This window comes from Heliangelus exortis, chromosome 8 (assembly GCF_036169615.1).
Source record: "Heliangelus exortis chromosome 8, bHelExo1.hap1, whole genome shotgun sequence".
Lineage (NCBI taxonomy): Eukaryota > Metazoa > Chordata > Aves > Apodiformes > Trochilidae > Heliangelus > Heliangelus exortis.
The window spans coordinates 28,444,643-28,463,013 of NC_092429.1; the positions used below are offsets into that span (position 1 = coordinate 28,444,643).

At 39.2% G+C, this 18,371-nt stretch overlaps 1 protein-coding gene across 3 annotated transcripts in view; it reads right to left on the reverse strand.

Annotated features, from left to right (window-relative positions):
• The window catches only part of HMCN1 (hemicentin 1), a 198,571-nt gene that overhangs the window by 99,782 nt on the left and 80,418 nt on the right, over window positions 1-18,371 (reverse strand). For all 3 annotated transcript variants that reach the window (XM_071751315.1, XM_071751317.1, XM_071751314.1), the window contains 12 exons: window positions 15,360-15,481; window positions 12,971-13,246; window positions 10,869-11,010; window positions 10,367-10,494; window positions 9,528-9,641; window positions 8,183-8,341; window positions 7,261-7,455; window positions 5,090-5,188; window positions 3,924-4,051; window positions 1,933-2,077; window positions 843-955; window positions 434-593 (listed from right to left, as the gene is read on the reverse strand). In XM_071751315.1, coding sequence (XP_071607416.1) covers window positions 434-593; window positions 843-955; window positions 1,933-2,077; window positions 3,924-4,051; window positions 5,090-5,188; window positions 7,261-7,455; window positions 8,183-8,341; window positions 9,528-9,641; window positions 10,367-10,494; window positions 10,869-11,010; window positions 12,971-13,246; window positions 15,360-15,481 — 1,781 coding nt within the window. The remainder of the gene's footprint in view (window positions 1-433; window positions 594-842; window positions 956-1,932; window positions 2,078-3,923; window positions 4,052-5,089; window positions 5,189-7,260; window positions 7,456-8,182; window positions 8,342-9,527; window positions 9,642-10,366; window positions 10,495-10,868; window positions 11,011-12,970; window positions 13,247-15,359; window positions 15,482-18,371) is intronic.

Here is an 18,371-nt window from a genome sequence, read left to right on the forward strand (position 1 = left end):
AACAAGATGGTGTACAAGGAGATGGTAGGAAGAGGTGGGAGTGGTGGGATTAAGGGATCTTTATTCTTCTACTAGCAGGAACTGATACTCTTCTGCAGATACTTCCTATCCACTTCCATGGAAACTGGAATAATGATTACCCCAAGATCCTAGCCCAAGAAGTCAAGGAAAAAAGAGTGATCAAGAGGTTTTAAGAGAATCACAGTGGCTGAAGAGTAGGCCTTTCAGTACCAGCCACTTGTCAAGCTACCTAGTACACAGATTTAGTGATGTAAGACCAAGTCAAAAGCACTGATGAGAAATGAGCTTCAATCCTGTTTGCACAATGAGTATCCCAGTGCACAATCCAGCTCAGTGGGTTCTGTAGCCTTAAGCAGAACTTGATGGGGGGAGAGAGACAAGGACACTCTATTTGGTTCTAGCTCATACACACCATAGACTGTCAGCTGGACTTTCCTTGTAGCATAACCAGCAGCATTTGTTGCAGTGCACACATATTCCCCAGTCTCTTCACCCCCTGGTGAAACTACATGCAGGCTTCCATCAGACCCTGAAGAAAATTTCACATTGCTGGGAAGAATTTCTTCTCCTTTCTGGGGGAAAAAAAAAAAAAAAAAGTCCACAGTGCCTGGATCTTCTAAAGTAAAATAAATAACAATAATTGAATTCAATAAATTAAAAGATAAAGCTGACAGAGATAGAATAAAATCTATTAAAAAAAAATATAAAAAATTAAAAAATAAAAGATAAAGCTGACAGAGATAGAATAAAATCTAATGAAAACATAAAAACTCTTAAAGAATTTTTAAATGTTAGTTTGTGTAGCAAAGATGAGAAATTACCTTGGACCACATAATAGATGGCTTAGGAACACCACTTGCTTTGCATGGTAATGTGACTGGGATTCCTTCAATGGTGCTGAATATCTGCTGTCCATGCTGAATGATAGGCAGGACTGAAAATAAATTCAATTGTTCAGCACATGCAGAAGACAGATTTCAAGCAGATTTCAAAGAACCTCAGTTCCTCTTCTTAACTGAGTGGATTTTGAATTTACAACAGAGACAAGATGACCAAATTTAAGGCTACAATACCTAAAAAAGTAAATATTTCTAAAAACATACAAACATATTCCTTCCTGTTCTCACGTTCTGAAGTATTCCAAAAACTAGTGTTGACATGCAAGACCTTTTTAGACACTGAATACTTGCCTGCATTAAAAAATTATAGTTATTCTTAAAGCAAAAGGAGGTTTCTGCATCCTCACTGAGGCTTAAAATAAATCTCCCATGATTAATTTAACATGTGAGAAAATTTCAGACTGGAAACCTTAATTATTATATCACAAAGAGTAAATCCAAATATCTTCAGATGAAATACAAATGGGTTACTGCTTTGTTTTGCTGTCAGAGTAATTTTTGGTACGCTTTAATTAATGATTAAAAGGGGGTAGGGAAAACATTTTGCCAAACTCATAATCCATTTTATTTCTAATTCTTCCACGAGTTGATTTCTTTTATCAGTTAACCTCCTCAAGACAGTGCTTTTCCTGGCTTTTCAGTAAACTTCCCTTTGTTTTGTTAATAAAGCATAACTGCACAGATGCAGTTATGCATAAATAACTGTTAATAAACTGTTAATAATTAACTGTTAATAAAGCATAACTCCAATCTCTGCAGATATTTAAAATGAGGATCCTTCATGATCACAAAATGGTGTTCTTTTTGTTTTACTTGAAAAAGTCTCAATCACTCAGTTTTATCCTGTGCAGTTGATGCAACTTTCCACCATGATGCTTGACAAAGTAACACCATTGAAAAAAAACAAAGGAAAAAAAAGGAAATTTGAGAGTGTAGTGTAACTCTAACAAGGCAGCTGTAGTCAGAGGTGCTCTAAGGGAGAACTGCAGAACAGGAAGGCAGTGTTCCTTACCATACACATTAACAGCAGTGGTTTTGTTGCTTGTCCCAGCCACATTACTTGCCATGCAGGTATAATTGCCCCCATCCTGCAGCCGAACTCTTTCCAGGTGCAGACTTCCATCACCACGAATATTAATGTAGGGATTGGGAACCAGCTGCCAAAAGAGTGAGGGAAGGTTTTAAGGAAGGAAATATTTCTTGATATGATTTCCTTTGGGACACAGAACTGCCTTACTTGACTGGTTCACATTCTTAGAAGTTATATATCCCTGGGGAATTTTACTAGAGGTTTTCCTACTTTCCATCTTTCATAAAAAGTTATTTTTACAAAGGAATTTTGGTAGCACCTCCTATCTGGAGAGAAATTGGAATCTACAACACAAGCAGAGCTGCCACTTATAAATCTGCACTGAAGCAAACTTAGATGGAGTATTTTACTGCATTTTTTATTGGTAGCCAATATTGGTTCCAGTAGCCCAATATGATCACATCTCTTCATAATATCCATCTTCTTTTACAAATATCCTAACTTACCATATCCATTGAGTAGTATCCATTGTGAAAGGGAAGACAAGTTGTAACTCTCACAAAAGAGTAGTAAAGTTTTAAAGGTTATGCTCCCTACAGTAAGACCAAAAAAAAAAAAATTTAAATCTTTGCCTCACAGAAAGGCTGTTAGAATGCAAAACTGTTCCAGTCATGCTGTGCTCAGAACAAGCTGCATTCTTTTCTAAATATAACTTACTCCAACACTCTGAGCACTGGTTTTGCTGGGAGCTTACAATTACAGGAAATCAGAACTCCTAAACAGAGAAGTTAGCAACTCAACAAGGAGCATCCTGCCAGTATTTCTCAGGGAGGTTACAGCTACCTGCACCTCTGCAGGGTAAAGAAAAGTCCAATGATTCCCAGTAATTCTAAAAGAAAGCAGAAAGCAACAGCAAGTGGAGGGTCAGGTAATGCCAGGGTTCTGCTTGGTAACAATACATTTTTAAAATTGCTGTAATTTTTAAAATTACAGCTATGGAAAAAGGGCTTTATGGAGAAATTAGCAAGATAAAAAGCAGAGCTTCATAAGCAGTAATTTGTCTACTACTGAAGAAATGAAACTTCACCCAGACAACTAACCTAGGCATGGTGTCTCTACCACTCTCCTGTCTGCAGGAGTTGTAAATTAGAAATGTTCACTTGAAAGGGGAAAGAAAAGACTCTTCTGTGCTCTGAGCAGTGCACTGCTAGGAAAAGAAGTACAAGATACAGGGATGCTGATACCATCACTTCAGGAACAGTAAAAGCCATGGCATCAAAAAACCCTAGAAGAGAAATTTTCTGGTATCTTTATTTTTAAGAAACATGGAAAAAGAAATGCTTTTCAGTTACCAGTGTTAAAATCCAGCACTTTTTTCATTCTGGTAGGTAGATTCTACCAGCATTCCTATGGTCAGAGCCCAAGGCTGAAATTAAAGAAGCATCTAGAATACAAAAAGCTGCTTTGAAAGTAAGGAAAACAGAAAAGGACAACTGACAAATCCTTTGATTTTAAGTTCTTTTCCAGACCTCCACACCCCACTACCATCTCCTACACTTCATCTATGCTTCAGAGTTAAACATTTCCTTCCATGGGCAATAACCACCAGGATGCTACCCTTCCACTTCCAGATTTTGGCCACTACTAACCTATAATTTCTCAAGGGGAGTGACCATACTCAGAGTGACAGTTCTTGCAGAAACTCAAAAAAAACACTGCCTTACAGACACAGCCAACTGGCTGCTCCTAAGGAGGAAACAGCTCCTGTTGTAGTGATTCTCCATCTTAATTTATCCTTGTTTCCAGTGACCCAGTCCAATCTCAAGAAGTATCTTCATTTTAAAGTATAAAATCTGTCAGTACATTTGTATGTCCACTTTCAGAAATGAAACAGAATTGTTATCATGGCTTGAAACACCAGTTGTAGATGTTTTTTCTGCCAATAAATGGTATAAGAAATGAAAGAGTCTTACCACCACACTGTTTTTAATCCACCTCTGGTCTGGAAGGGGGTTCCCAGCAAGAAGAACACAGGGCAAAGTGAGCTGCTGACCCTCAATTACATTGGCTGTGGCTGGACTTACTCCAATCTGAGGTGGAACTTCAACAAAAGAAAGAATTAGAAAAAAAATGATTATAAAATTTTATATATTCATATAAAATATTACATCTAAATTTTCATTATTAGTCCTGTCACTTCTGCTACTTGCAGCACAAAATTCTTTAGGCATAAAATTTTAAAGGAGTAGAATAGGGTTGAACTGCCTAGCTGAAAATTCTGCATGCTCTGTAAAAAACCCAGAGAAAAGCACTTCTTGTGCACATGTTTTCTAAATTAATTATAAACAGTGAGGATTAAATAACATTTTTAAATAGGTAAAACATGTCTATCCAATCCTACCAGTATTACAGAGTATCACCACATGGTTTAAATTAAGAACTGATTACTTTGATGGCAGACAGACTCCACTCTGATCCCCTCATAAATGTGTACATTCCATAGCATTATTTTTTCTTTTGATGCCAACTGTCCAACTGACAAGTCTTTAATAGCTCAGCTGCTGTCAAAGCTGGACATGTAATGTCTTCTTCAACCACACTAAGATTTCTTTCCACTCATATCAACACATTAACCTAAGCAAGCTGATTGCTGCTTTTTCATTTACTTGTAAGATGAGTTAAGTGGCATAAGCTCCATCATTAGCATTCATCACAATGGTGATTTTTCATTCTTTCATAAATTTAATTAGGAATTGGAAACAGAAGACAGGATAAATCACTATTTCAGGGTCCATGTTCAAAAAGTGTAAATGGAACTAATTCAAATCAGTGTAGCCAGTGAAAAGACAACATTCTGACATGCTAAAGGCACTCAAATAAATTACAGTATTCCATGAAAATGTCTCCTATTTCAGTTTGAGTAGATGACTACCTATGTGTAAACACAACTATAGATAAAAGCATAGAGATACATCACCATGTATGTACATAACCCAGGGACATCCTATTTGTTGCACAAACACCACCATCACCTCCTCCAGGATATTCCAGGTGCTGAAATTGTTTCCTTTCTGCCAGTGCTTCCCAGTCTTTCCTCTCACTGTGGGCACTGACATTACCCAGTCTTACCCAGTCTTACCCAGTCCAGTTACTGTGATGGTGGCTGGACGTGACTGGATCCTTCCAAACTGGTTCTCAGCTTCACAGATGTAAGCTCCTTCATCACTAACCCACAGATCTAGAGAGGAAAAAAAAAAAAACCAAAGCAAACAAACAAAAAAAACCACAAAAAAACCACCCAGATGTCAGACTGCAGGATCTGAAATGACACTGAAATGATACTCTGCTTCAAATATTAATTTTTGTCCAGATCATTCCATCTGTCACCAAATACAGAAGCAACAACTATACACAAGTACTTGAATAAAAGAAAGCAGTATGATGCTTTTCATCACTTTATATTTTTTTTTATATCAAATATATGCTTTAATCCAGTATATAGTGCATACTGTGCATAAAATAAATGTCAGTACACTATACATCCACATAACCTATTATACTGTGGCTTTATGCTAAGAAATACTGTTTGCTACATACAGCAATGTGTGCCTGAATGGGCACACACATTGTATTAATTTAAAGTATTAATATATTAAATAACACACAATTTACTGCACTGCACAGTTGGGGAATTACTTCCTCCAACCTGAAAATGTCTAGAAAAGCATAAAAGAACAAATTCAGAAAACAGAACAATATCACTTAGCAGAAGGGTGACTGAAATGTTCCAGGTAACTGAAATCTTAAAGCCACTTGCAGACTTTCAAGTAATGACCCAAGTCAGGATGGGCATAAAACAATGAGAATAAACACTTCAATCTAAGAAAAAAAAAAAAATCAAAATCCATGGCTCCTCAGTATCAACACAGGGAATAACCCCCATTTACTTCTACACAGGTATAATAATCATAGAATCATAGAATCATAGAATCCTAGGGGTTGGAAGGGACCTGGAAAGATCATCTAGTCCAACCCCCCCTGCCAGAGCAGGGCCCCCTAGAGTACATCCCCTAGGAACGTGTCCAGGTGGGGTTTGAATGTCTCCAGTGAAGGAGACTCCACAACCCCCCTGGGCAGCCTGTTCCAGGGCTCCGTCACCCTTACAGTAAAAAAATTTTTTCTGATATTCAACTTGAACCTCCTATGCTCCAATTTACACCCATTACCCCTTGTCCTATCACTGGTCACCACTGAGAAAAGCCTAACTCCATCTCCCTGACACTCACCCCTTACATATTTGAAAACATTGATGAGGTCACCCCTCAGTCTCCTTTTCTCCAAACTAAAGAGACCCAGCTCCCTCAGCCTTTCCTCATAAGGGAGATGTTCCACTCCCTTAATCATCTCAGTAGCTCTGTGCTGGACTCTTTCAAGCACTTCCCTGTCCTTCTTGAACTGAGGGGCCCAGAACTGGACACAATACTCCAGGTGTGGCCTCACCAATGCAGAATAGAGGGGGAGGAGAACCTCTCTTGACCTCCTAACCACACCCTTTCTAATGCACCCCAGGATGCCATTGGCCTTCTTGGCCACAAGGGCACATTGCTGGCTCATGGGCATCTTCTTGTCTACCAGGACCCCCAGGTCTCTTTCACCTACACTGCTCTCCAGCAGCTCAGCCCCCAACCTATCCTGGGACATCGTGTTGTTCTTCCCCAAATGCAAAACTCTACACTTCCCCTTGTTGAATTTCATCATGTTTCTCCCTGCCCAACTCTCCAGCCTGTCTAAGTCTCTCTGAATGGCAGCACAGCCTTCTGGTGTGTCAGCCACTCCTCCCAGCTTAGTGTCATCAGCAAACTTGCTGAGGGTACATTCTATACCCTCATCCAAGTCGTTGATGAAGATATTGAACAACACCGGTCCCAGTACCGACCCCTGAGGGACTCCACTGGTCACACACCTCCAACCAGATTCTGCCCCATTGACTACAACTCTCTGACTCCTTCCTTTCAACCAGTTCCTGATCCACCTCACTACCTGATCACCAAACCCATACTTGATCAACTTATCTACAAGGATGCTGTGAGAGACGGTGTCAAATGCTTTACTGAAATCAAGAAGATTCACAAACTCATGGAAAAATGAACTGCATGACAACAGCAATTAAGTCAGTAGCAAAAAACACAATCTCTGCTAAAAATCTGGTCTTTTACAAAGTTAATAATTTTGTAAAGCAGTGTGATTATTTAAATGCATTGCATGTGCCATATTTACTCTGACATCTTTTATAAAGTTCAGTCTACTCACTATGAATAGAGAGAGCTCCTGATCTGAGTTGACTGATGGAACTGACTGCAAATGGTCTGGAGAAAAGAGAAGCCCCATTTAGCCTCCTCCATTTAACCCTGGGTTCTGGGTAGCCCTGAACATAGCACTGCAGGGTGAGGTTTGATCCAATATCAGCAGACTCATCACTGGGCTCCTGTGTGAAAATTGGGGGAGCTGGGAAGGAGGAGAAGGGGGGGAAAAAGGGGAAGGGGAGGAAAAGAAAAGAGAAGGAAAAAAAAAAAAAGAGTACATGGAAAGTGAACTGAGATTGTAACATGGCATCAGCATTCTGCTTGCACTCTTGAGAACCTAAATTTACATCATATTATGCTCAATTATTTCCAACTCCAGCAACATCTTACAAAAGCAGCCCTGCATGCTCTGTGCTAATATTGGGGAGCTCAGAAATGAGCTAAAAATCTCAAAAAGAAGCTAAAGCCATCCCCATCAGACCAATGCATCCTCAAATTATTAGCATTAAGTTCCTCCTCTTCCTCAAACAGTGTTGCCCATTGCTTCATTAAGTGTTTGCACACGACAGGAAGATGCAATCACCAAGACCTGATGTAAAGAAGTAGAGGAGGAGAGGAAGGGCCAACTTACAATGACCTTACACATTCTCTACTTGAGAATTATGTGAGGTTGAGTTTTGAACAGTTTCCTCCCCCTCTGCTTCTCTCCCTTCCTCCTCATAACTTTTGTGCTTTGCAAAAGTGAGAATGAAGTCAGGAGCCCAAATACAACAAGGAAACAGCTTACTGAACATCACCAAAAAAGTCTTCTCAGCACTCACAAACATAAGACACATTTGTGAGAAAGGCTCAAATAAACAAGGCACCACTGACCTGTCAGAGGAAACACTGAAATTAGGATATTACTGTCCAGATTCTAAGCTACTTACAGCCAACATCTAGAGTTATTTTTCCAGAAGCTCTCCCTGCATCATTGGTAGCCACACAGGTATAGTCACCAGCATCCAGATCCTGTGTTTCCTGGATCTTCAGAAGACCCCGATGAGGATCAATAATGAGAAATGCTGATTCCCTCAACTCTAAGTCACCTGAGTCCACAAAGAAATATAACAGGGTATTTACCAAAATTATTCTAACAAAACAGTACCCAAGTTTGAGAGCAGTTCACAAGGTGCCAGTATTCATTCAGCAGATGAGTGCTCTGACTTCCACTCAGCTGAGTGGAAAAATTCATTACTACATTAGATACAAACTCTTTTTATCTCTTTTGTTTCACAGGGGGAACACAAACCCAAGTAGCTTTTGGAGAGAGATCAGCATCAGGCCACTGTTTCAGGCTGTATTTCTCCTTCCCAAATTAGAGGCTGGATGTGACAGCTCTTTGTCTGCCAGCTCTGAACCAAGCTGGGAAAACCACAAAATTTAGCAAATGGCTTTGCTACCTCTCAGGCTCCACAGGAGCCACAGCACTGCTGTGTAACACTCACCCTTGGCCCACATGTACTCTCTGGGAGGAGCATCAATGTTTGCCAACCCCTGCTTTAAAAGAGGAGCCAAGTATTAACTGCAGCAAGTTCTGAAGCAGCTTCCTCTGACAGAAGATGATTTGCAAACAGAGCAAGATTGGGTTTGTGCTTCCCTCCAGCCACTGACATGCAGGATTGGACTGGATGAGCTACCTGTTGGCAATATCTACCTAAAAAGATCACTGGTTTTCCAGAAAATCAGCAGGCAGGTGGTTTATACAACCACACAGAGGCATCAGCTGCTGTTTCCTGAGAATAAATACTCAGTCCTAAGATACAAGATCCTCTGACTCCCACTTAAATCCCACTCCTGCAGTTGTGGTACTCAATATCCTTCTGCAGTACCTAAGAAATTGCAGCAGACACTTCTGAAGTTTGGAAGAAGGAACAAAGAGAAATTCCCTACATGATACAAAATAATTCAAGCAAACAGCCAATGAGAAAAACAGAAAAATGTTTTCTGATTTTTGTAGCATATAACTAAACACATAACCCTTATTTAAGTAGGCAAGAGGCTCAGCTTATTTATTTATTTATGCTGATGTATGATCACTCACTGTATTTTAACAGGAGCAAGATTTTATACCCTAAAGGTCAAGTGGTGTATCTTCCAGACTTAGAGAATTTCACAAGCCAGTCATTAGTTGGATTCTCCATAAAGTTTTTGAGAAAATAAAGTCACTTCAGGATGACTGTTTTAAATATTTCTGCTAAAATGAATAAGCCAAACACAAAGTAAGAAGTGCACCTTTAAACCATTTAACTTGGGGGTGTGGGGTTCCAGTTGGTTTACACTCCATAGTAGTTGTGTCTCCAAGAGCAACTAGAATTTCATTTTGAACTACAGTCAAGGTTGGGGCCTCTAAAAAGAAAAAAAAATAGAAAAAGTGAGTTCCTCATCCAAAGCATACAACATTTTACAGACAAATCATGACATACTCTAATTTAATCTCTTTTTTATATAGAAGAATACTGGCATTAGAAGTCAGAATGCCTTAAAAATCAAGTAAGGTGACAGACAAACACTGAGAAAAAGTAGAATCTGGAATGTTCAGAGCACAAGGACCATATATAGAACATGCAGGAATGTAAGGAAAGAACTAAAGACTTTAACAATGCAGAAAGTAAAAATATTCAGTCTCTCTCTCCCTTCAGCCAGATGTTGGTCATCAAGAATTCTAGTAGTTTGCTATTTATAAATCACTGTAGTGTTTAGAGTACACAATTGGGACTGGAACTCTGGAGGAACACTACAGGAATTCATAGACACATTTCTTTTCCAGATGCCAACTTGGGTTTGAAAACCTACCCCACTTTATTACCCAATTTTAGTCTTTTTTTTCCTTAAAAACAGCATAAAAAGAAACAAAGCCCAAGTATCACCTAATAATACTACTACTAACAACACTCCTCAGATTTGAAGTAGAAACAAAAGGGACATTTGTGAGCCACTGAACATTATCTGAGGTTTTTGCAATTTCCACCAGTATGTTCTGTAGAGTTCTACTCATTTTAATAGTTCCTCCCTGATCATGTATTTGTTTGCTTTTTTTTCATTTCACTACATCCACCTCTTCTCTTACTCACCAATATATGTAAGAGTGGATATTTGTTTCTCTGTCCCAGCTGAGTTACTTGCCAAGCAACCATAAATTCCTGCATCTTTTGGAATTGCCTTTCTTATGATTAAGGTGCCTTCTGGGGTCAATCTGAATCTGGGAACACACAGGGGACCAACTCAAATTATCAGTTACAGAAAAGAGAATTATTGTTATACCCACACTCCAAGCAGCAACAGCATGACCAGATGCTTTACCAATATTGCTCTTTTTTTCTCACTACAAGCAACTAATATTATTACATCTACCAGACAATATAAGGGCCTTTTGTGAGAAGCATTTAGTGCAAAATCTTCTGAAGAAAACTGAAGTATTTCTATTTTACAGATGAGGAAATCAAAGACTTATAAAGGTTTAGGCACAATTTCCAAAATTCCCAGGCTGCTGTGGAAGAAAATAGTCAGAATTTTTGGGCATTCTACAAAACTGAAAAAAGCCAAAAAATAAACAGAAAAAGCTACAACCCCTACCTGCTTGAATCAATAATAAACATGTCATTGTGTGTCCATACTACTGTTGGCTTTGGATAACCTGTTGCAGAACACCTGATAGACACTTCAGAGCCTTCTAGAAAAGTCTGATTCTTAGGTGAAATGACAGCCCTAGGTGGTTCTAGTAAAAGAAGTGAAAAACAGATATTAAAATTTCCTATTTAGAAAACACAGATTAGAATAATTGCTTCACTTCCATTTTCAAACAGCTCTCTAGTAAGAAAATAGTGTTAAGAAGGTTCAGAACCCATGTGTGTCCTTTAGCACAGCCCATCAATACCCCAGCATAAAGCACACATATCTCTGAAAAGTTGGTAAGTCAGGATTTAGGCTCCAGAGATCAAATTAATTCACCTGTCTACACAGTTTGCTTTTTTCTGAGAAATTTGGAGCCCCCACGGGTGGACACCAATTCTGACAATAAGCTGCCAGAACCAAGCAAAGTTCACCAGTATAATCCATCAAGGTCACACAAAGCCAGGGTTAACTGGTTTCACCTGGATTCAATTTGAACTTAATAATTACATAATAAGAATTTATACAGAATTTCTAACACAGGGTTAAAACTCAGCAAAGCAGCAACAGAGCCAGTTTTGACAACTTTGAGTCAAATTTGAGCAGCCTGCTGAAAATGAAAGCCAGTAAGCAGAAGCCTTCTGGCAGGTCAAAAGCACCCACACAATCCTGAAAGGCTCAAGAGATGACAACTTGGAATTTATCAGGTCACATCCAGTGCCATTTCAGGCTGAACAGAACATCACTGTCCACAACAGGCAGAAGTTTAAGCAGAATTTTTCTCTGCTGTGCTCAGTATTACTGTGGGACAACTGGAGAATCAGGATAGGATGCTCTTTGTAATACAGAGCAAGCAACTGGAGGGGAAGTCACCTCTCATTGAAGATTTCAGGCTGTGTTTGGACAGCTGCTGGCACAAAAAAAAAAAAAAAAAGGATTAATGTTGTCTTACTGTACCAGCAGCACTTGATGGAAAGCTTTCAAAACAAGGGTTTATTATAACCCACTTCAGCAGGTAAAGCAGATGCTGGGTTGTTTTTAGAGCTACCAACATTTGTCCTCTACATTAATTCCCACTCCAGAAAGAAAAAGGGGATGAAAGCAGTCTTCATTCTTTTATGCTCCAAAATACAGAGTTCTATATGGAATTGTTGCAACAGTAATAAAGGGCTTCAGTAGTCATTTAATTTGACATTCTGAATTGCTTGCAACTACATAAACCTTTAATCATCCCCATCTATTGACAAAAATTCAGTTTGCCTTCTTCAGGCAGTTCATGACAACCCTATGAAGCTTTTGCTTCTTACACAGAGCAAGCATTTACCCCTTTGCTGAGGAGTAACCTAAACTGCTCTTTTGAATACCATTCTACACCTTAAGAAACACACTGAGTTGTACATGAGAATTACACTCAGTACCTCCAGAAATCTGAAAGAAATCCTTTTGACAGGCAGATTAAAATGCCTGACAAATAACTGCACATACATCCAATCCTGATTCTGTTCAGCTCCTGCCATTTGAAATACTGGCAGCAGGTAAGTTTTTTTTAAAGAAAAATTAAAAAGGCAGATGCTACAGCAGAAATCTGAATTCAGCTGCAGCTTACTATTTCCTGTATATTTATTCTGTTCTCTGCATCTTTCACCAGAAATTAATAAGAATTAATTAATAAGAAAGAAAACACAACTTGGATTCTCAACTAAGCCTGTCCAGAGGTTTATCTCAGACATGTTTTAAAGCTGCAAGCAATACCAGTACCATCCAAAATATAATTGCCAATTATTATAATGATTTGACATATATAAGGAACTTGAAATCCAGTATTCTGCTCTGGCAGCAGAAAATTTCTTTAGCTTTGATATAAGAAATTTCCAGAAGCCATTTGGTCACTGCCTGAAAGCTCCCAGCTGGTCCACACACATTAGGGAGGAAAACTAAGTCCCAGGAAGAGATGAATGAGGGAGGGGAGGTTCTGTCAGTCTCCAAGTGGTCATCAACAGGCATAAATAACAACTTAAAGAAAATATAAAGCATGACAAAGTTTAACAAAGCAGTTTCTTTGTTACCTTGCACTGTAAGGAAGACTGATGCTGTGGTAGATCCCCCCTCATTAGAAGCAATGCAGTTGTACTTGCCAGCATCTGTGAGCTTTACAGATTTCACCTCTAAGGACAGGTTGCTCATCATCCTCATCCGTAGGGGCTCCTTCAGCCTCACATCTCTGCCATTCCTCTGCCAGGTGAGGTTGTAATGCACTGTGCTTGAAGTCAGGCAGGTCAGAATGGCTCCTTGCCCAGGGACCACTGTGACATTATTAGGAACCTGAATGAGGGGTGGGGGTTCTGCAGAGAAAGAGGAGAATAAAGAAGAGTCAGAGTCAGCCCTAACCCATCTTCAGTGAAGTCTCCTATGGGGTCTCAAATGAGGTTCACATCCTCTCTGCTGCATCTCTGCACAGCAATTCAGCACTCACACAATATTCCTCATGTGCAGCCCTCAAAACAGCAGCAATCACCCTGATCACCAAAACTGAGTATTTTAACACATGCAGAGCAGTCAGAAATACTACACTTGCTTACCAAGAATGCAGTTTCTCCCCTGCACTTGACGTTTTGGTTTGTTCAGGAGAAAAGACAAATTTGCTGTTGCTTTCCATGGGCTTAGCACCAAATGTATCAGTTTAAGTTATAAGACAGAGATGAAGGTTGGCACAGAACTAAAATCTCCACCTTCTGAACATCAGTCTGGCAGGGCATGACAACTTCTGGACTACACCAAGCCCTTACTACTACAGAGCAATCCCCCAGCCAAACTGAGATGCAAGTTATATTCAGAGACCTTCAGTTAAGGTGCCTGCATAAGCCAACAAGTGGTTTGATATTATAAAGATTTAACACTACCAAGACAAATTCAAACTCCAATGTTTGCTTCTTCTAAAACTAGAAGATGTTGACACACTCCCAATACCTTTCACACAGCAGTTAAAAAAATGGATTATCTGTGATACACTGCTTGTCAGCTGAGCAAACTAAGAATACTTGAAAACTTTAGTTAAAGAAGAAATTTCAAGTAGTTTTCTTCCAAATATTTGTACACAAGGATTTCAAAACATCTCCCTCACATAAGTCCTCTTCATGCCTCAAGACAAGACTAAAATGCTCACGTTTACACAGTGAGTCAGTCTCAGTTGATCTCCTGGAGCTCTGTAAATGAGATAATATGGGAATTCTCTCATCACTCTTGACTTTCAAATCCTACCAATATCACAGGAAAGTGGGTAGAATTTTTTTTCAGTTTTCCCTGTGTGGAGGAAGATGGCTTTAACTTCCAGACCCATAATCTTTTAGACCACAATTTATGGGGAAGGATTCAACAGTTCCAAAACGTGGTTTGAAACAAACATCTGGAAAGAACCTACCCACCTGAAGGATTTTTGTAGCCAAAATGTAAAAAAATGCTTTGGAGCTAGGACCTGGATAAGTATTGTTGTGACTGTTCTGTTCTATACTACTCCTTGGTGTGACTAAAAGGATGATTGTCTCCTCAAATTTATCATGTGGTGTAAGAGGGCTGTTTCTCTCCAAGCTTTTCGTGCATGGAATCAATAATCTCACACTAATTTATTTGGATTTGTTTATAATGCAGTGAGAGGAACTGGAAAAGAGAAGGTGAAGGGATAATTTAATCACTGTCTTCAACCATTGTTTTAGAGAATACAGAGTATTCTCAGGCCATAAAGAGAAAGCATGAGAGTCCATGGTCATAATATGCAGCAGGGAAAATTGTGACTAGACATACAAAATATTTTCCTAGTGGGAGTAGTTAAGCACTGTGGGTTGCCCATTGAACTTAGGAAATCTTTATCCTTGGGGACATTCAAAGTTTGACTGGACAAGTTTCTGAGAGATGCAATCAAGCCTGGAAGACAATTCTGCTTTGAGCTGTGAGTTGGACTGAGTAACTTCCAAAGCCTAAATTGTTTTCTAATTCTGTGATTCACAATCCAGGTAAACTAAACCAAATCATTTATTACAGGAGGTAAAAAACAACTTTGATGTCAAGTGGCTACAAGAAACCCTGAGGCTGAATTCAGACTGCTGCTCTATTTATCAGATAGTACATACATGCAACAAAGTAAACATGTCATTGCTACAGCTCAAAAGAAGAGAGAATACTTGAAATCTGGTATTTCAATTTCTGCTTCTACAGGCTCTGTCTATTCTACAAATCCAAGTCACAGCAGGAATTAAAAAAAAAACAAATCCAAGGTCAACAGTTCAAACAAAAAATGAATAAGCATCATCACACTTGTGTATGTGTCTGAGAAAAAAACCTCCACATTAATTAAAAATATACTCAGACCTGGAAATGTATTTTATTGGCCTGCAAATGCCATTGTTCTCAAGGATTTCAGGCATGACCATGCCTCAGTGAGAAGGTTGGACCAACACCCACCTGACACATCCAGAAATGTCTGGGCATAGCCAGTCCCCACGCTGCTGGTTGCCATGCAGTCATAAAAGCCTTCATCAGACAAGGAGACCATGGCAATATCCCAGCTCATACTGGATGATTCTCTAGAGGAAGAAAAGGGAATACTCACTGAATTCCTGAAGGAATCAAGAGGTGCAACCACTTGGGTTTCCTGACTGCAGACATAGGAGACTTTCGTAATAAATAAGAAGAAAAAGATTCTCTGATGAATCCAACTGCATCAAGCTTTAGGGATTTTGTTTAAAGGAACAATATATACATTTTCAGGCTTCTTATAAGTAGGAAGAAATAAAAGTTTTTGCAGAATGTCTTACTTGCACATCTGCCTTTAACATATGGCAACAGTTGTCACACAGCAGCTAAACCCACTGTACTTGGAGTCATTCACCCAGCTGCTCAGACCCTGCTGTTTCATCTTCTACTTAAGATACCTGTCCTTAATACCAATAAATGGGTGGTACCAAAGCTGTAGCTCTTAGCAAGGGTAACCAGGGCTCCTCTTCCCAGACTGAACATCACACAACACCCCCTATCATACACAATGCTGAATTCAAGAAGAGAATAAAAGAATAACTACCTTGACTGGTGGTTACATGAGCTTAAAAACAGTCTTACAGCCTCTCAAGATTCAAAACCACATTTTATACAACTAACAGTGCAACAGACACACAGATAATGACATAAATGAGTAAAACTCTGGTTCTTCTGCAGTGTCCCAGTGCTCCCTGTGGCCTGTTGCTATGGCATATAAACAAAGCTGAGACTAAAATATCCATGTTAGCTTTGGCCAGTTACTGCCAAGTTATGGAAAAACACTACATTAGTGAACCCTTTGTCTCTTTTTTGTTAGTCTGAATAGACTGATTTATCAACCCCTAAAGGATAGAGAAAGAACAAGAGAAAGAGACTTGGAAGACAAATGAGAGTTCAATGCTGCAGCATCATAAGAAAAACAATCCAACTATATCACAAATGAAAACAGAACACAGTGACCTTAAATGGCTTCCTACTTACTCCCTCTTCCCTCTAGATAAACTAATATTTCATACATCAAACCTAGCAAGTCCTAACAGTGCAATGCTGGCAAATGGAAATGGCAGTAGCTGTCAGCACTGGAGAATAAGGAAGGTGTTTCTTCCAAGTAAAAAGTGAGGAACTCTTTTTCATGGAAAGTGTGTTAAAACTAAAGTTATGCAATCCTATTCTTCCCCATTTCCGACTTCTGCTGAACACCAGATGTCAAACATGGAAACTTTGAGAACAGAAGCATAAAAGGAAACATGTCCAGCCTGGAAAACCTTGGCAAACAGAGACCTGCAGTGGTCTATCAAAAGAGAAAAATTACACACAAGAATGGCAGCACTGCATGAACACACCTCACAGCATCTGCTGCACACTTTAGCAGTAACTGCACACGAGTCTTTGCAATGTGTTACTGGGATAACTTCACACCTTTCAGCCCCAAGGCATTTATTTACCCAAATGTTTTTGCAATAACTACAAAATGCTAATGACACTTCTTATCTAGTCGGTTCAAAAAACACAGACAGACTCTCCCAGTTGCAAAATCCAAAGATGAAATCACATCCTGGATAATTAGTTACTGTAGAAACCCTGTCAGAGAGCACAGGGATGCTCACACTGTATCTAACCTCACCTCTTGGTCCCCATAAACCACACTCCACATCCTGCTTTCCCTTGGCTGCAGCTCACACAGATGATCTAAAACCTAAGAGTCACTCATACCACAGCAGTTAACACTTAGCTTGGAGTCTGCACACTTTATCAAAGCAAAAACTTGACTAAAAGACACAAAAATCAGTTGATTCAGAGTGATGATTATTATTATTTTACTCAACTAAATGGATTGCCTTTCTTGTCAGAATTTCACGTTATTTTTGCTGATTCTGCCCTCTGCAGAACTACAACACAGAATGGATTTTAAAAACACAGTTTTTTAAAAGTTTTTAAATCAGTCCCCACTGATACCACTGCTCTTGGTCTTCAAAATCAGACTGGTCAGAAATGCAGTAGCATATTAATCAAAAGCCAAATTTTCTTAATAGACCACCACAGGATGCAGAAGTGTAAAAAAAAAAATAGATCTGTTGCAATTTCAGAGAAATATCTTTTTTCCTACACAGGTTACTCACTTGCAATTAGGAATTATTATTCTAGCTAGGATTCTATTCTAGAATTATTATTACATTTGGAATCAAGAGTGAAAAATTAGATGCTCATTTGAAGAACCCTTAACCTAATGTTAAGGGTGTCTAATGACACTTTCACAGAGGTTAATGTCATGCTAGAACTATGATATTCAACTTATAAACCATTCTCTCTTTGAAAGAAGTGGTAAGAACAACTGAGTGAAGGATGACTTTCTGTCACCAAACCAAAACTCATTCAACTTGCCCAAAGCAGAGCAATAATAAAGCTCACATCTGCTTTAAACTAATAAATTGGACAAACCCTGCATGGAACTTCTCTACTAATAAAATGCAGACAAGCTAAGCCAAGTTAGATCCTATTTAACTGTAATTAGTAATATTTGGCTTGCAATACATTCTGTGAAGTTACCTCAGAAGATCTGTTCATTCATCTGGTCTGTAATACAAACATGAAAAACACAGCCAAATCACAGAGCTGCTGGATATGTGAAAAGCAAGGAGCAGAACTGTGAGATTTGATAATTAATGGACATTAGGAAAAAACTGTTTACCAGGAGGGTGGTGGAACAATGGAAGAGGCTGCCCAAGGAGGTGGCTGAGAACTCATCCCTGGAGATATTCAAGGTGAGGCTTGAGGAGGTTCTGAGCAACCTGATGTAGCTGAGGGTGTCCCTGCTGACTACAGGGATGTTGGACTAGGTGACCTTCAGAGGTCCCTCCCAACCCAAATTGTGCTAGAATTCTATGATTTTATAACTAAAGAATGGGAAAAACTACACAGCTGCTGAAGTATGTGCCATGG